The sequence below is a fragment of the Triturus cristatus genome, chromosome 10 (assembly GCF_964204655.1).
Source record: "Triturus cristatus chromosome 10, aTriCri1.1, whole genome shotgun sequence".
In the NCBI taxonomy this organism is placed as follows: Eukaryota; Metazoa; Chordata; class Amphibia; order Caudata; family Salamandridae; genus Triturus; species Triturus cristatus.
Window position 1 is genome coordinate 2,141,419 of NC_140593.1, and position 18,825 is coordinate 2,160,243.

At 49.8% G+C, this 18,825-nt stretch overlaps 1 protein-coding gene across 4 annotated transcripts in view; it reads right to left on the bottom strand.

The window, feature by feature from the left end:
- Nucleotides 1–18,825, bottom strand: part of FAM13B (family with sequence similarity 13 member B) — a 446,070-nt gene that overhangs the window by 59,365 nt on the left and 367,880 nt on the right. For 3 of the 4 annotated variants that reach the window (XM_085630302.1, XM_085630303.1, XM_085630305.1), the window contains 2 exons: nt 1,090–1,173; nt 822–994 (listed from right to left, as the gene is read on the bottom strand). In XM_085630302.1, coding sequence (XP_085486428.1) covers nt 822–994; nt 1,090–1,173 — 257 coding nt within the window. The remainder of the gene's footprint in view (nt 1–821; nt 995–1,089; nt 1,174–18,825) is intronic. The other variant, XM_085630304.1, reaches the window with a different exon arrangement.

An 18,825-nucleotide genomic window follows, 5' to 3' on the forward strand; every position in this document is an offset into this window, starting at 1 on the left:
AGCTCCATATCACAACATTAGGCATGAGAACACGCCTCACTGAATCTGACCGCAGAGATCCTACAGAAACACATCACATTGTTCCATCTTAACACACGTGAGAACACGCCTCACTGAATCTGACCGCAGAGATCCTACAGAAACACATCACATTGTTCCATCTTAACACACGTGAGAACACGCCTCACTGAATCTGACTGCAGAGATCCTACAGAAACGCATCACATTGTTCCATCTTAACACACGTGAGAACATGCCTCACTGAATCGGACAACAGAGATCCTATGGAAACATCACATAGCACAATATTGTAACACAAGTGAGAACACGCCTCACTGAATGTGACAGCAGAGATCCTATGGAAACATCACAACGCCATATCGCAACAAAACATGTGAGAACACGCCTCACTGAATCTGAAGCAGAGATCCTACAGAAACAAATCAAAGTTGACCACAATGACCATCTCTAATGACAAATTGCGCAATAAGATTAAATACCAAAATGGAGTAAAGTTCTAAGATTGACACTGAGGACAATGCATTTTTACACAGTAAGGCGGACACAAAAAAACAGATTGAAGGTTGAGGCAAGGAGGATAACTGCATGAGAAACTAGGCCCGGGAAGCACACGAATAAAAGGTATTTAAACAGCCATTTACCTTAAAACATGCACTCCAGCTCAGGCACTTTTATCAATTCTGTCATCAGGATGATACGATTACCAAATACCGGTAAACACTTTCAGGGACTAATGGAGATAATCGGTTGTGATGAGCCCTAGAATGTGTGTGAAAATAAAAACAGAATGCAGTACGTACATGGAAGACGCTCGAGAACTTGATAACCTAATGTCCAGAGCCGTCTTTTGCGGATTGTCTTCAACCCCGGCTGATTCAGAGTCCTCCTGGCCTTGAACGTATTCTGTCTGGACAGCGGGACTAACTGTATCGCTACTCTCGGAGGACATACTCACACCTTCCTCATCTTCCTCCTAGATGGACAAGGGGAAACATTTCATGTGTGTCAAGTCAGTCCAGGACAAGTCATTACTACTATTAAACATTGAGAGTTATGGAAACACAGTACCTTGATTTCTTCAAAGAAATGTGCGGTTTCTCCTTCTATAATAGGCTGCAACATCGGTCCTCTTCGCTTGGTGGATGGCGAGCCCTGTAATTTTCACATTTTGTATGGCTCTCAGTTACACATCACTATAGACACTACAATGCTGTACACAGACTGCATAGATTCAGACATCAGTGCAAGGATTACAGAGGATTTATGTAAGGAATATGCTACTTACCAGTATGCATCTGTTCTTGGCATGTAGAGCTGCAGAGCTACACACTAAGGATAAGATCGCCATCTGGTGTTGGGCTCGGATGATTGCAGGTTGTTGTTGTCTTCGGAAGAAGTCTTTGGTCACGAGATTGGGGACTCCTCCCCTGGACAACAGTGCGCATGGGCATCCACTCCATCCTCAGATTGTTTTTCGCCATGATGGGAAATGATGGAGTGTATAAGAAGTAAAGAGAAAGGATGCCCAAGTGTAGTGTCTAATTAAGACAATGCTGGAACGGATACAGGTCCCGGGGAGGCGGGTGGGCGTGTGTGGCTCTGCAGCTCTACATGCCAAGAACAGATGCATACTGGTAAGTAGCATATTCCGTTCGAGGAATATGAGCTGCAGATCACACACTAAGGATAGACTATATAGCAGCGTCTCCCCTAGCGGTGGTCACCTGTATCAGTTGCAGCAGTTTGGAATAGAGTTTTTAGGACAGCTTGGCCTACTGAAGCTTGTTGTTTTGATTGCACATCAACACAGTAATGCTTAGTGAAGGTGTGTGTAGTAGACCATGTGGCTTCTTTGCAAATGTCTTCTAAGGGGATGTTCCCTAAGAATGCCATAGAAGCCCCTATTTTACGCGTGGAGTGCGCCCTAGGGGGAACGGTAAGAGTACGTTTAGCTTTTTGGTAACATATTTGGATACATTTGACTATCCACCTGGCGATACCGGATTTGGAAATAGGGTTGCCTTTATGTGGTGGAGCGAAAGCAACAAACAGTTGCTTGGTTTTCCGAAAAGGTTTGGTTCTGTCGATGTAATACAGCAAGGCTCTCTTAACATCTACGGTATGAAGTGCCCTCTCAGCTACTGAGTCTGGATTACGGAAGAAGACTGGCAGTTCGACTGACTGGTTTAGATGGAAAGGGGAAATGACTTTAGGGAGGAATTTTGGATTCGTCCTAAGAACCACTTTGTTCCGAAGTAGTTGTAGGAAGGGTTCTTCGAGAGTTAAGGCTTGTATTTCACTTACTCTTCGCAGGGATGTGATTGCGATGAGGAAAGCCACTTTCCATGTTAGGAACTGCAGTTCGCATTTGTGCATTGGTTCAAATGGGGGACCCATGAGCCTTGTTAGAACAATATTAATGTTCCACACCGGGGAAGGTGGTAACCTTGGAGGAATAATTCTTTTAAGACCCTCCATAAATGCTTTAATGGCTGGTACCTTAAAGAGGGACAGGTGTTGTCTATTTTGCAAATAGGCTGCTAATGCCGCTAGATGTAGACGTATGGAGGAATACGCTAAATTGCATCTTTGCAAGTGTAGTAAATAGCGAATGATGTTTTGGATGGAAGCATCCAGTGGTTGTATGTCATTGTTAGCGCAGTAAATGGCAAATCGTTTCCATTTTGCAGCATAGCATGCCCTACTAGTAGGTCTTCTGGCTTCTTTAATGATATTCATACAGTCTGGAGGAAGGTTGAGGTACCCGAACTCGAAGACTTCAGGAGCCAGATTGCCAAGTTCAGTGTTTGAGGATCTGGGTGTCTGATTTCTCCATGGTTCTGGGTTAAAAGATCCGGGGAGAGATGCACTTTTTAATGTGGAACTAGCGATAGTTCCAAAAGTGTGGTGAACCAGGGTTGACGTGCCCAAGTGGGAGCCACTAGGATGAGTGTCAGCGACTGTTGTTTCAGTTTGCGTACCACAAATAGAATGAGTGGGAGAGGCGGAAAAGCGTACGCAAATCTGCCTGACCAGTTCATCCATATTGCATTGCCCTTTGACCGTGGGTGTGGGAACCTGGCGGCGAAGGTTGGGCATTTTGCGTTTTCTTGTGTGGCGAACAGGTCTATGTCTGGTTGTCCCCACTTTTGGAAGAATGGGCGTGTATCTGCTGTGTGTGGCGACTTAAGAGGTCGGCCACCTGGTTCTGAACCCCTGGGAGGTGTTCTGCTAGCAGGTAGATGTTTTGGGGAATTGCCCATCTCCAGATTTGTTGCGCCAGTTGGGACAGTTGTAGAGAATGTGTCCCTCCTTGTTTCTGTATGTAATACACTGTGGTCATGTTGTCCGTGCGGATGAGGACAGTCTTGTTTTGTAGGTGCACTTGGAAGGATTTCAGTGCTAGGAACACCGCTAGAAGTTCTAGGTGATTGATGTGGAGCAGTTTTTGTTGAGTGGTCCACCTGCCCTGAGTAGTGTGTTGAAGGAGGTGGGATCCCCACCCTGTGAGATGCGTCGGTGGTCAGCACAACTTGTGGAAGAGGCTCTAAGAACGTCCGCCCTTTGGACAGGTTGATTGTGTTCCACCATTTCAGCGAGCGAAGTGAGCGGCTGTCCACCAACACCAGATCGGTTAGTGGTCCGTGGGCCTGGTTCCACTGTTGTGCTAGACATTCCTGTAAGGGACGCATTTGAAGGCGTGCGTAGGGTACTATGGAGATGCATGACGCCATCATGCCTAAGAGTTGCATGAACACTCTTGCGGGGAGAGTGTTGTGTTTGACATTTTTTGATGAGACTTTGTATGTTGGCTATCCTGGCTGTGCTGGGATAAGCTACGGCTTTGGATGCGTCTATGGTGGCTCCCAGGTATTGTTGTACTTGGGAGGGTTGTAGTTGAGATTTGGGATAGTTGATGGTAAATCCCAAGTTGTGTAGGGTTTGAATAGTGCGGTGAGTGTGGAGAACGCATTTGTCTAGGGTATTGGCTTTTATGAGCCAATCGTCCAGATAGGGGAAGACATGGATTTCTTGTCTCCTGAGATATGCTGCCACAACTGCCAAGCATTTGGTGAATACACTGGGTGCAGTTGTTACTCCGAATGGGAGAACTGTAAACTGATAGTGCTGACCGTCTACCACGAATCGTAGATACTTCCCTATGCATCCCGCTCACAGGATGTGAAAATATGCGTCCTTGAGATCTAATGTGGCAAGGAAGTCTCCTTGTTGAAGTAATGGAAGGACCTGTTGGAGAGTGATCATGTGGAAATGATCCGATTGTATGTACTGGTTTAGTAGTCTGAGGTCCAGTATGGGTCTTAATGTTTTGTCCTTTTTGGGAATGAGGAAGTATAGGGAATATACTCCTGTGCCCTGATGTTGTAGTGGAACAGGTTCTATTGCGTGTTTTTAAAGCAAAGACTGTATTTCTTGTTTGAGGAGCGTGAGGTGGTGAGACGTCATGGGACGGTGCCTGGGTGGTATGTTTGGGGGTGGGTTTATCAGTTCGAGGCAGTAGCCAGATTGGATAATTTGTCTTACCCACTTGTCTGTAGTGATGGTATTCCAGACAGGTAGGAACTGTTGAAGTCTGCCCCCGACCGGAGTGGAATGGTCTGGGGGGAGTGGTGGCAAGTCACTGTTTGGTGGCTGGAGAGGTGCGGGTGTTTTTGTTGTTGCCCCATCCTCGGCCTTTAGTATTGTTTCCCCAATAACCTCCTCTAAAATATCCACTGTTAGGGGATGTTTGACCTGATGCTTTGAAGGTGGAAGAGTTGTCTGTTCCCACATTTTTGGAACCTCCTCTATAAAAGGAGCGACGAAAGGAGCCTCTGGGTTGAGTAGACTGCAATGCTCCCATTGATTTGGCAGTCTCGTTATCTTTCTTCATTTTTTCTAGGGCAGTGTCTACTGCAGGGCCGAATAGTTGCTTCTGATTAAAGGGTTGAGCAAGAATGGTGGTTTGGACTTCTGGCTTGAAGCCGGAAATGCGTAGCCATGCGTGGCGTCTAAGCAATACACTTGTGTTGACTGCCCTAGAGGCGGTGTCCGCTGCGTCTAATGCACATTTAATGGAGGCATTGGATATTAGTTTGCCCTCTTGGATGAGGTCAGTGGCCTGTGTTTTGTATGGTTCAGGCAGGTGTTGCAAGAGATCCTCTAGTTATCATAATGGGCTCTATCATAACGAGCCAATAGGGCTTGTGTATTGGCAATACGCCAGTGGTTAGCAGCTTGTGCGGCAACCCTTTTGCCGGAAGCCTCCAAGAGTTTAGACTCTGTCTGGGGGCGTCGTGTCTCCGGTTGTTTGGGAGTTCGCCCGCTTTCTGGCATTTGATACGACTAGTGAGTCTAGGGGGAGTTGTGCCTTGATGTACGCAGGATCTTGTGGCGCCGGTCTATATTTTTTTTCTATTCTGGGGTTGAGAACCCTGGCCCTGACAGGGTCCTTAAAAACCTCATTGGCATGCTTTATCACTCCCTTAATCATGGGTAGAATGTGAACTGTCTTCTGCGACTGCTCAAAAGTGTCGAGTAGGAAATCCTCCTCAGGAGTGTCGGTGTGCATGGTGACGCCATGAAACGATGCTGCTCTGTTTATAAGCTGACCGAACCCTAAATGGTCATCAGGAGGGGAGGGTTTTGAGGGATATGGAGTGGGGTCAGGCATATCAGGCATAGGGTAAGTCCAGTCATCTACTGGTGCTGTGTCCGGGAGTGTAAAGGGATCAGTAGGATCAGTGGGATAAGTAAAGAAATCTGGGTCTCCCCCTCCCCCTAAATCATCATCATCCTGTGGAGGTGGTGTGTGAGAAGGAGATGGTAGAGGTGAAGGCGGTGGGGGGGATGGAATAGGGGGTAATGTAGGAGAGGAAGGACGTATGGGTGAAGTGGCACAGTCCTTCTTTGGAGGTGCTGGAGGAGGTGTTGTGTCCAGCTTCCTTTTCTTGTAGGGCACCGCTGTGACATGTCCAGTTTTCGGATTTATGTAAATCCGTTTTTGCTTTGGATCAGGCCGAAAGAGTTCCTCACTGTCCGAAGGCGGCCTTGGCGCCGACTTTTTTTGTTTCTGATTTTAGTTCTTTATGGACATGTTTTGGCACGGAGGATTTTTTCGGTGCCGAAGAACTTTTCGGTTCCGGTGGATTTTTCGGTGCCGAAGAACCTTTCGGTGCCGAAGGATCTTTCGGTGCCGAAGGATCTTTCGGTGCCGACGAGCCTTTCGGTGCCAGTGGAGACCTCGGCGCCGAAGAATGTTTCGGCGCCGGTGGAGACGTCGGTGCCGAGTGACGTTTCGGGGCCGATGGAGATTTCGGTCTCGGAGCCTGCTTCGGTGCTGAAGGTATTATAGGCACAATTACATGAGGTTTGCTCGAGCCCGAGCCACCTGCAGGCTTAGTTTTCTTCGGAGCCGGGCCCGAGGGCGGGGCTTCTGAAGATGTTTTTGGATCACGACTGGGCCCAGCTGGCAGAGTCTTGACCAATGTCTTTTTGGGTGGTGTTGGGGTAGGGGGGCTGCTACTCACAGGCTGCCCCGGATCAGAATCGTCTGCCTCGGACACGATCTGGAGATCTTCGGAGTCGTCGTCAGGGACATCCTGTGCAAAGAGGTCTTCTGGTTCCGGAACCGGCTTGGCCATGATATGGCGTCGAGCTCTTCGGTCCCGGATAGGTTTCTTCGAACGGAATGCGGTGCAGGCTGGACAGCTGGATTCGTTGTGGTCTGGTGAAAGGCACAAATTACAGACCTCGTGGTGATCGCTATGAGGAAACTTTGCTCCACATTGGGGGCATTTTTTAAAAGGTGTCCTTTCCATCAGCCGCGTCCGGAGTCGGTCCGATGTGGATTTCGACGTCGAGTTTTCAAATTTGAGAGTTGTAGTGATTACTATAAGTTTTCTGCTGGAGCGGAAAAAAGTTCATCCGAACCCAATGGCGGAAAAAAACAATCTGAGGATGGAGTGGATGCCCATGCGCACTGTTGTCCAGGGGAGGAGTCACCAATCTGGTGACCAAAGACTTCTTCCGAAGACAACAACAACCTGCAATCATCCGAGCCCAACACTTGATGGCGATCTTATCCTTAGTGTGTGATCTGCAGCTCATATGCCTCGAACACAATGTTAAGTTGACCTTGACATATCCTAGCACAAACAGTCGCAGCATTCAACAATTTACAAGCCACGCAGCAATCAATGGCAACAGAAAACTCATTAAAGCATGAAATGCAAATCCAAGACATAGTTAGCCTTTGGCCTGTACGCCTGTCCGAACACCATCTTATCCGTCAGGAGCCTCGTATGCTAGAGAAAAGCGGTATCATATTGTGAGGACATGGTGTGTATTGTAGGGTGTAGTTGTGCACCCTCACTGTATAATGCACTTGCCAGTCCCTTTAGGAACCTTGGATTTCGTTGGCCAAACCTTCAGCTGGACCGTGGGCAGCTGTGACACTGAGCAGCACAGCTTACCCAATGGAACAAGGGTACAGCATTGGCACAGCACGAAAACAATTGAAGACAAGACGCCAAAGAAATCTGACACCAATTTATAAAATTAGACTATTTCAGACACCACAATGGAAATGAGCCACCAGAGCATTCCGGATAGATAGGATTTACAAGGCAGAGTAAATCTGTTTATTTCACTCAACCTCAAACTGGCATTGGCAAATTCAATAAATTTAACACTTTGAAACTTTCTCATCAAAGAGTTTGGGCTGGTTTGAATGCAGTTCTTGAGAGTCACTTTAGGCGACTACCTCCAGGAGGGAGCCAGTCAGGGGGACCAGCCAGGTCCACAGAAACAGTTCCGTCAGCAGATGAAGGAGACTTCAGTCAGCTCCCGGCACTTTCAGGTGGTTCTGTTGCAAGGGACGAAGGACGCTGAAGATGCTCAAAGGATGCGATCAATGAGGGTCTTGCTGCGACTACGCCTCGGTCAACGAAGGGGGGGGAGGCAGTCCTGGTCACAGGGTCGACGTCCCTCAAAGTCCTTAGTGCTGGCAGAAATCCAGCCACCACTGGACTCCCAGTCTCCTAGTATGGAGTCATGGGCCAATCCTTCCTGGTTCCACCACCATTTTTACTGTGGAACGACTTGGCACCCAATTTGCAACTACAAGGTTAACGCCGACCCCTCAGGTGTGCTAACTCTTGAACGGTGCGATCAATGTAGGCACTCAAAGGCATCAAAACTCGTTACATTTGTAGGAGAGTAGGATCTGCTTCACATGGGTCCCCCCACTTTTTGCTGATTCACTGTTTTTCGACTTTAGTCTGGCTGGGGCCCTGCTAATCAGGACCACAGCCCAGCTGCTTCCTCTCTACATCGATTACCAGTACTTTAGGTACACTCCAGATTGGATTCTGGGGTACCCTTGCAAGTCCCTAGTATATGGTATACTATGTACCCAGGGCATAGGTACCCCAGAGGCCTACCAGGGGCTGAAGCATGTCATATGCCACCCCTGGGAAGCACACCAAAATTATACCACAGGACTGCTACTGCAGCCTGGGTAAGGTGGAGCATGCACCCCTTACTGAGATATAGGTTCACTATATCTCACCTATCACTGCACATATGAACCTATCAGTCACCCCTATGGCAGGCCTTATCAATCCTGATGGCAGGGTGTTGGGTTTCATGTGAGAGGGTGCCCCTGCCTGAGCAGTGCCCTTCGGCAAACTTCGGAACCTTTATTACGGGGTTATTTGTGATGCCGCCAAACCATATACTCTTAAATGCATTATAACCTTGCGGTAAATGCTAACTTTGGAATGGCTACATGGAAACGTGTTTGGTGTCAAACACCTTGGAATCCTACCTCCACACCAGTAACTGGTGTGGGAGGTACGATTCCACCATACTAGAGGGAGAAACATGACTTCACCGGTACATCCGGTACCAGCTTAACAGAACCCTGGCATCACAAGATGGATGCTGCCAGCCACAGACATGAGTCTGCCCTCCTGCTGCTGGACGAAACTCCGGCAGGGGAGGCCTGGACAATAGGTTTCCTGTCACAGGGATGTGTGACCACCTCCCAGACAGGCTTTAGTGTATTAGGGCTGGGTGGGTGCACTTCAAGAGTGCTTTGATGTTTGCACTGGGGGCACATTTGGTGTCCCTGTGCATAGTCCAGCTCAAATCGGTTGCAAGGGCACTCAGCCCCTGCTCTGGCACGAAACTGGACAAAGGACATCAATCAATACATCTGTAGAGTGCACAACACACCCGTGAGGGTCTCAAGGCGCGGGGGTGCTGCTACTGCTAGAACAGCCAGGTCTTGAGGAATCTCCTGAAGGCCAGCAGGTCCTGGGTCTGTTGAAGGCTGATGGGGAGGGTGCTCCAGGTTTTTGCAGCGAGGTGAGAGAATGATCTGCCGCCGGCGGTCGCTCGACGGATGCGAGGGATGGTGGCGAGGGCAAGGTCAGCGGAGCGAAGCTGGTGGTTCGGTGTGTAGAAGGCGAGTCGTTCGTTGAGGTACGCTGGTCCAGTGTTGTGGAGAGCTTTGTGAGCGTGGGTGAGGAGCTTGAAGGTGATCCTCTTGTTGACGGGGAGCCAGCGTAGGTCTTTCAGGTGGGCTGTGATGTGGCGGGGGATGTCGAGGATGAGGCATGCTGAGGCGTTCTGTATGCGTTGTAGTCGTTTCTGGAGTTTGGCTGACGTTCCTGCGTAGAGAGCGTTGCCATAGTCCAGTCTGCTGCTGACAAGAGCCTGGGTGATCGTCCTTCTGGTACCGGTGGGGATCCATCTGTAGATCTTGCGGAGCATGCAGAGGGTGTTAAAGCAGGAGGAGGAGAAGGCGTTCACTTGCTGGGTCATTGACAGTGTGGAGTCGAGGATGACTCCCAGGTTCAATGCGTGGTTAGTGGGTGTCGGTGCAGCTCCCAGTACGGTCGGCCACCATGAGTCGTCCCAGGCGGAGGGGGTGGATCCGATGATGAGGACCTCCGTCTTGTCAGAGTTCAGTTTCAGGCGGCGGGGCGTCATCCATTTGGCGATAGCCACCCCTCTGTTATGACCCTCCCATAGGTGGGTCCCCAGAGTTTGCCCCACCCCTTCCTTGTGTATAAAGTAGGAGCCCCTGGCTACAGGACTTTAGATTACACAGGGACGAAACTCTGCAACATAAACCAAGAACTTTGACGATCTACACGACGCTGGATGACTGAAGAATCTCCCTTGGAGTAAAGGAGTTACTCGCCTGCAAGGCCGGCACCTGAAACGCATCTGACAGGTTTGCATCTACGAAGCTTCCGACGGACTCCGAAGAATTTGCAACACAGGAGGTGGGTTCCCAGACTTCCCAGAGGCCGACCTGTACTCTCAGCAAACCTGAGACCCGTAGCCCTCATGGGGACCGTGGAACCGGAACCCCTGGACATCGTGCACATTTGCGGCAGCATATGCCTTTTGGCGATCTCTGAGGCTGTGCTTTGGGCTACTTATAGTCCAAGCGCCGAGCAGTGTTTCCACCGAAGATTACTGGCCTACACTCACCGAGTGTCCCGTGGGCTGGTATAGTGCGATTCCTCTCGAGGGCCCTTCACGATCCCTGGTCTGTCGACTGGTGGGTCCCTGTGAAGGCAACTGTACCTTTGATTGGGCTTACCTGGTTGCTCCAGACGTGCCCCGACTCTCCATCGCTAGGGAACTTCCCTGGACCTTGCTGGTCCTCCTCGAAGCATTTTTTCTCGGACCGTGGGGGATGCAGTTGCAAAGGCATGTTGGTGTTCAATCCGGACACTGCCTCACCCAGCACTCGACATCCTTCGTGGGACAGCTCACCGCCGGACTTTGGTCGTCCTTTACGTCTCCTGGTCCCTGTGGCTACAGAGTCCAGCTTCACCTCTTCGCACCTGAAATACCCGACATTGGTGGGCATTCGTCTATCGTGCCCCTGGTTACTGGCAAGTGACCCAGACTCTGTCCCCTTCTGCTTTCAGGTTCTTCACATCTTCGATCCAGGCTTGGATCACACCGGACACTTTTCTTCTTCACGGCAGCAGCACTTTGCAGCAACTCTCCATTGGAAACGACGAACATTGCCGACACCATTTGACACCTATGCACTCTGCTTCCCTACGTGAGGTAACACAAGTACTCCGGTGCTCACCTGCGTGCTGGCCTTAGAACCTTCTAAGTCTAAAAGGGTTTGCTCAAAGTCCTCTCCTAAGTGTCCTTAAACTTTAAAATTCCAACCGCGACTTTCCCCTAGGATTGTACGGAGCTCGCAGCTGTGTTCTCACACTGCACGCGTCCCCCGTGGGTCCCCTGTGTCACTACTTTGGGGTCCCAGCGATTCTACGTGCTCTAGGCACTGTGTCTAGTCAAGTCGTGGTTGTTATACCACTTTTAGTATATGGTTTGGTCTCCCCCTGGGGCCCACTGTGTAATATGCTATTTACTGTCGTTCTAGTGCTTTAATATTGTGTGCCTTGTTCTCTAATCTCATAAAGAGGTTAGTAGAGAGTGTTTAGTAATAAATACATATATTTTATATATTCCTTGTGTGGTTCTCCTTTTATTTGGTTATTCAGGAGGTTATAATCTGGTAAACCAAGCTGCTTTACATTCCTTCGATGCAAAAACAACAGTTGATGGACAGAATGCAGAACAATGTTGTAGGAAAGTGGCTCTATATATACACTGTTCCCAAATAGGTACAGTGTGTATATGTGAGAAAGTGCCATCTTTCTTGCATGGTATGCCCACACTTTTTGCTGAATGTACTTTGACTGAGTGTGCCCTGGACTCCTGCCAATCAGGTGCCCAGGGCCTATGTTCCTTCCCTAAAACAAACCAAATTGGCACACCCTGGCCACATGTCAGCCCCTGGTAAATGGCACCCTAGGTACCCAGGGCCTTGTGAAAGGACTCTAAGGGCTGCAGCACTCATTGTGCTCCCCTTAGAGGCCACACACACACACACGCGCGCACACACACACACACACACACACACACACACACACACACACACACACACACACACACACACGTGCAAGACAAAAACAAAGTCGACATGACACATGCCTGTGTGCCATGCCCATCACCTACACTGCCATGGCATACATCAGCCACCCCTCTAGCTGGGTGCCCTATGTCAATGGTGTGGGCACAGGAGCAGGAGCCCTGTGCCCCTACAGTACCCAGGTCCCTTCCTGGGCCCTGTAAGTGCAGTGCTGCTATTTAAGAGTACATGGTGCTGAGAGCTCGTCAAACACGAGCTCCACAGCACAATAATGGCAACAGTAAAGACTGAGAAGTTTGGTATCAAACTTCTCAGCACATTAAACCCGCACTGATGCCAGTGTGGGATTTAATGTACCCAGCACCCCAAAGGGCATCTTAGAGGTGCCCCCTTAAACCTAACCTACAATCCACGTCTGCTCTGAGGCTGCCTAGGCTGCCACCCAGCAGACATGTTGCTGGACCCCTGGGTAGGAGAGCCCCTGCTCACCTGGGCCTGCAACAATGCACATCCTGGGCGAGGTGCTAAATCTCCTCCCCCAGGATGGGCAGGGGGAAGCTTCAAAGGCATGCCGCCTCTGTGAGCTTCCCCAGGCCAACGCAAACCCCCACTCTGGCGGGAAGCTTTGGCCGGAAACCCCAAACAAGGACAGGGGATGTGCCAGCCTGCCAACCCCACCCCTCAGGTGGGGGAGGCGAGGTGAAGCACATCTCCAGGCTCTCGCCATCTTGAAGATGGGGAGCCCTACCCTATCAGGACTAGGCTACTGCCCCCCTCCCACAGGAGAGAGGCAGGATAGGGGGTGTACCCACCCCAGGACAGGGACCCATTGGTCCCTGCCCTTCACCTACCTGTAACGCCCCTAAATCTAGTATTTAGGGGCACCCTGAACCTTCCTCCCCAAGATTCCATATTCAAAACTACAAAGAGCAAGAAGAAAGAAGACCTGCCCTGCAGCTGCTAAAAAGAGGAAGACACCAACTGCTGTGGCCCCAGCCCTACCGGCCTGTCGACCCTCGAACCTGCTCCTGCTCCAACCCGGCATCTCTTGTGGCCAGCAACCTCACCAACCCCGGAGGACCTGGCTACCTTTTGGCTCTAAGCCCCTGGGACTCCCATGAGTAGAGGCTCTACTCAAAACCTACCTCTAATCACTGGCAGCAGCCCGGAACCGCGAACCCAGCACACTCTGCACCAGCCAAGCCTGGCCAGTGCCGGAGTGAACAAAGACCCCGAGGACGACCCCACGGCGACTGGGACCCCGAGTCCGGCACCCAAGGACCTCCCTCGACCCTCCTGAAGAAGCCTGCAGCCTCCAAACAAGGTACCCCCCCTACCGCGATCAACAGAGGGTAAGATTTCCCGACACCAAAAGGCACCCCTGCACGCAGCGCCCGCGGCCCCCTGTGCCCAATCCCGGTGTACCTACCTATCCTCCAACTACCCAACTTACCTCTCGTAGTGGTGGTGGCACCTGAAGAGTCCTCGTCCCTGAGCTTGCAGTCTTTTTCTAAACCGGAGATTTCCCATTGAAATCAATTGAGTGCCCAAAGGCTCAAAAAGCACCCTGCACCCAGCCGCCCGAGTGGCCCTGGCAGTGCAACCTCTACACCTACCTACTTCCCCACTTGCCCTGAGTAAGTGACCAGGAGCCCAGCTCCCACAGCCGCGTGGCTTGCCAGTCAGCAGCCACCAACCAAGGCCCCCCTATCCCTCATAGGATAACATTGGGCCTAACTCTCACTGCACCCGGACGCCCTAGAGTCGCTGAGGGTGAACCAACTGTACCTACCTGCCCTGGGGGACCCCCGAGTCTATGCCCAGAACCTCAACTCTGCCAGTCGAGTACTTACCCTTAAACCGATAACTCTATTTTCCTCATAGGGTAACATTGACTGGCTTTTTCCCGAAATTTCTTCTAAGTGTGGACTTTTCAAATCTTAAAATATTCACCAAAAATCAGCCGAGTAACGAAAGCGAAAATACTCACCTGCTCTTAGGTGAGCTCCCAGTGCTGGATCTTGGTGCCCAGCACTGACTCTGAAAAATACTTACAACTGTACTTACCGGTAACCCAATTTTCTTCCATAGGAAATCATTGACTGTTTCTCTGTGAAATTTCTTCTAAGTGTCGATTTCTGCAATCTTTAAATATTCTTCAAAAATCGTATATCTGAAAACGTAATTACTTACCTGTTTTGGATAAAGGTCCCAGTACTGAGTCTAGGCATCCAGTACTGGATTACAAAAGTAACGAGAACATACTGTACCTGCAACTTGAATTTTCTGCCATAGGGAATCATTGACTGTTTTCTTTGAAATATTTTCTAAGTGTCAACTTTTAAAATAGCAAAATATTGTTTAAAAATCATTACAGTAATTAGGATCCAGTCCTGGAATTCCAAAAGTAATCCTAAAAGTAATCTGTGGCAAATAACCTGAAACTTCCATTGAACTCAATGCATTATTGTGTTTAAAATAGTGTTGCCTATTGCAACCACTTGTAACTGTTTACAAAAGTCAATTGCATATTGCAAAAGTAGTTATATAAAGCATCTCATTCTGAGAAAGTATATTTTAATTCCAATTGTTGGTTCTAAAATAAAACAAGCATATATTTTTTATATATAAACCATTGGCCTAGAGTTCAGTTATTGAGTGTGTGAGACTATTTGCTGACTGAGTGTGTGCAACAAATGCTTTACACTGTCCTCTGATACTGCCTTACTGCTCCACCAAGTTACCACTTTAGAGAGTAAGGTTATATCTAACTTTAGCCTCTGCCAAACCTCTGGGGACTGTGGACTCTATACACCCTGTACCTATTTGGGAACAGTATATACAGAGCCACTTCTCAAGGGCCCCACAAATCTTCTTCAAATGGGGAGTCACAGTCTAATAAGGGAAAAGGCCAAAAGAAACCTTGGTGCAAAATCTGCAAACAGAAAACTCACTGGACCAGTGACTGCACCAAGTCCAAATAATCTACACCAACCACCATTGCCCCTAAGGCAACTGTTCCCCCTAGCACAGCTACAATAGGTGGTGGCAATGTCCAGAATAAGGGTGTAGTAGGGTAGACCCTGGGTTCTGAGATGGACTATGGCCTAGTCAGAGTTCCAACTTAGTCCGTGCTTGTTTGTGATGGGGGCATGGATATGTCCCCCTTTGTGAGTCCCAGTAATCTGGGCAAAACAGACAACAGCCTTTTATAAATGGAGTAGAGGCTTGGGCATTCAGGGACACAGGAACAAGTGTCACAATGGTGACAAAAGATCTTGTGGATCCTGGGCAGATTATACTTGATGAAATGTACCAAGTGACCAATGCTAGCAATGTCAGAACAGACCATTCTCTGGCAGTTGTTAACTTCTCCTGGGGTGGGGTAACTGGCCTAAAGAAGGTTGTGGTAAGTGCAGACCTACCAGTACAGTGCTTGCTTGGCAATGATCTAGAGACTTCAGCTTGGGCTGAAGTGGAGCTCAGGACACATGCAAAAATGTTAGGGTTTCCTGCTCATGTCTTTGCTGTGACTAGGTCACAGGCCAAAATGTCTAAAGCTGGACAGTCCCTGGATTCTGGAAAAATGGACCAGGTGCCTCACAAGAGAAGGAGCAGTAGGGTTAAGGCAGAGTCTTCCCACCTGACTCAGAATGCCGATCAGTCTCCTCAGGGAGATGATCTTGAGCTTGAAGAAGGAATTGTCCCGGAGGAGCTTGAACCTGACCAGGTTGAGTTCTTGGGGACAGAGGGCCCTTCCAGGTCTGATCTGAGCCAGGAGCAGAAAACCTGCCCCTCTCTTGAACCCCTCAGAAAGCAAGCTGCTGATGAGGCTGCAGGGAATGCTAGTGGCACCCATAAAGTTTATTGGGATGATGGACTCCTTTACTCAGAGAGTAGAGACCCCAGGCCTGGTGCATCCAGGAGGTTGGTTATACCTCTGAAGTTTAGGGGCTTCCTATTGACACAAGCCCATGATATTCCCCTAGCAGGACTCCTGGGCCAGAACAAAACTGGGACAGAATTGTCCCTCACTTTCACTGGCCCTACATGTCTGAAGACACTAAAGAGTTTTGTCGCTCCTGTGTGACCTGCCAAGCCAGTGGCAAAGCAGGTGGCACTACAAAGGACCCCCTGATACCACTACCTGTGGTGGGGGTGACCTTTGAAAGGGTAGGGATTGACATTGTTGGTCCCATGGTTCCCCAAACCGCATCTGGGCACAGATTTATACTGGTGATAGTGGATCATGACAAACACAATACATTGAGCTCAATGGAAGTTTTAAGTTATTTGCCACAGATTACTTTCAGGATTACTTTTTTAACTCCAGGACTGGATCCTAGATTCATTCCTGGGACAGTTCTTAGAAACAAGTGATAAAAGTCGACTTAGTTACTGTTGTCATTTTTAAGCAATATTTAGCTATTTTAAAAATTTACACTTAGAAACTTTTCTGATCAAATTACCAATGTTATCCTATGTAAGGAAATTCACTTAGCAGGTAAGTGGGGTTATGGTTACTTTTTCTAGGTCAGTGTTGGATCTGGATCCAGCACTATTTTTAAGGAATATTTGTAAGTTGGCAAAATCGACACTTAGAAGAAATTTCACAGAAAAACAGTCAATGGTTTCCTATGGTAGAAAATTGAGTTAGTGGTAAGTACGGTTGTAATTACTTTTCAGGGTCAGTGCTGGGCACCAAGATCCAGCACTGGGATATCTCCTAATAGAAGGTGAGTATTTCTGTTTTTGTTACTCGGTTGATTTTAGGTGAATGTTTCAAAGTTTAGAAACTCCACACTTAAATGAAATTTCAGAAAAAGCCAGTCAATGTTACCCTATGGAGAAAAGTGAGTTATCGGCTTTTGGGTAAGTACTCGACTGGCAGAGTTAAGGTTCTGGGCACAGACTCAGGGGTCTCCCAGGGTCAGGTAGGTACAGTTGGTTCACCCTCAGTGGCACTGGGGCGGCCGGGTGAAGAGTGAGTTAGGCCCAATGTTTTCCTATGGGAGGCAGGGGGGCCTTGGTTGGTGGCTGCTGACTAGCAGGCCACGCGGCTGTGGGAGCTGGGCTCCTGGTCACTTGCTCAGGGCAAATGGGAAGGCAGATTAGGATAGAGGTTACACTGCCAGGGCCACTCGGGCGGCTGGGTGCAGGGTGCCATTGACCCTTCTTGCGCTCAATGGATTGCAATGGTAAAGCTTCTGGACAAACAAAGGCTGCAAGCTCGGGGACGAAGACTCTTCAGGTGCGACCACCACTTCGAGAGGTAAGTTGGGTAGTTGGAGGATAGGTAGATACCCAGGAGTTGGGCACAGGGGGCCGCAGGGCGCCGGGGTGCCTTTTGGTGTCGGGAAATCTTATCCTCTGTTGATCACCGTTGGAGGGGTCCCTGGTTCTGAGGCTGCAGGCGTCGCCAAGAGCGTCGAGGTGGGTCCTTGGGTGCCGGATTCGGGGTCACAGTCGCCGGGACATCCTCAGGGTCTTTGTCCACTCCGGCACAGGCCAGGCTTGGCGGATGCAGAGTGTGCAGGGTTCGCGGTTCCTGGCTGATGCCAGGGGTTAGATACTTGCTTTGAGCAGTGCCACTGCTCGTGGGAGTCCCAGATGATCAGAGTCACAAGGTAGCCAGGTCCTCCGGGGTTTGTGAGGTGGCTGGCCACAGGAGGTGCCGGGATTTAGCAGGAGCAGGTTCGAGGGTCGTCCGGCTGATAGGGCTGGGGCCAAAGCAGTTGGTGTCTTCCTCTTCTTAGCAGCTGCACGGCAGGTCTTCTTTCTTCTCGATCTTCTTTGCGGTTTCGGAATGTAAGGAAGGAAGGTTCAGGATGCCCTTAAATACTAAATTTTGGGGCGTTACAGGTAGGTAAAGGGCAGGGACTACTGGGTCTCTGCCCTGGGGTTGTTAGACCCCCTATCCTGCCACTCTCCTGTGGGAGGGGGGCAGTGGTCTAACCCTGATTGGGCAGGGCTCCCCATCTTCAAGATGGCGAGAGCCCGGGGACGTGCTTCACCTCGCCTCCCCCCCACCTGAGGGGTGGGGTTGCCAGAGGCTGGCACACACCCTGTCCTTCCTTGAGGTTTCCAGTCAGTCTTCCTGCCACAGTGGGTGTCAGAACCGTGGGGGACAGTTGCTGAGTACAGCAAGTGGCCTGGAGAAGTTCACAAAGGCGGCATGCCTTTGAAGCTTCCCCTTGACCATCCTGGGGGAGGAGACCTAGCACCTCGCTCAGGATGTGCATTGTTGCAGGCCCAGGATAGCGGATGGCTCTCTACCCAGGGGTCCAGCAACATGCCTGCTGTGTGGCAGCCTAGGCAGCCCCTCAGACCAGACGCGGTTTGTAGGTTAGGTTCAGGTGGCATCTCTAAGATGCCCTCTGTCGTGCATTGTACATTAAATCCTGCACTGGCATCAGTGCGGGTTTAAAGTGCTGAGGAGTTTGATACCAAACTCCTCAGTCTTCAGTGTTGCCATTATGGTGCTGTGGAGTTCGTGTTGGCGATCTCCCAGCATCATATACTCAAATGGCAGCACTGCACTTACAGTGCCCAGGAATCGACCTAGGTACTGTAGGGGCACATGGCTCATGCTCCTGTGCCCACACCACTGGCATAGAGCACCCAGCTAGAGGGGTGGCTAATGTATGCCAGGGCAGTGTATGTTGTGGGCATGGCACACAGGGATGTGTGCCATGTCACCTCTTTGTTTTGTCTTGCACCCAGACACCCAGCCTGCAAGGGCAGTGTGTTTGTGTTAGGGTACAGGGCCCCTAAGGGTGGCACAATGAGTGATGGAGCCCTTAGAGGCCTTCCATGGTCACAAG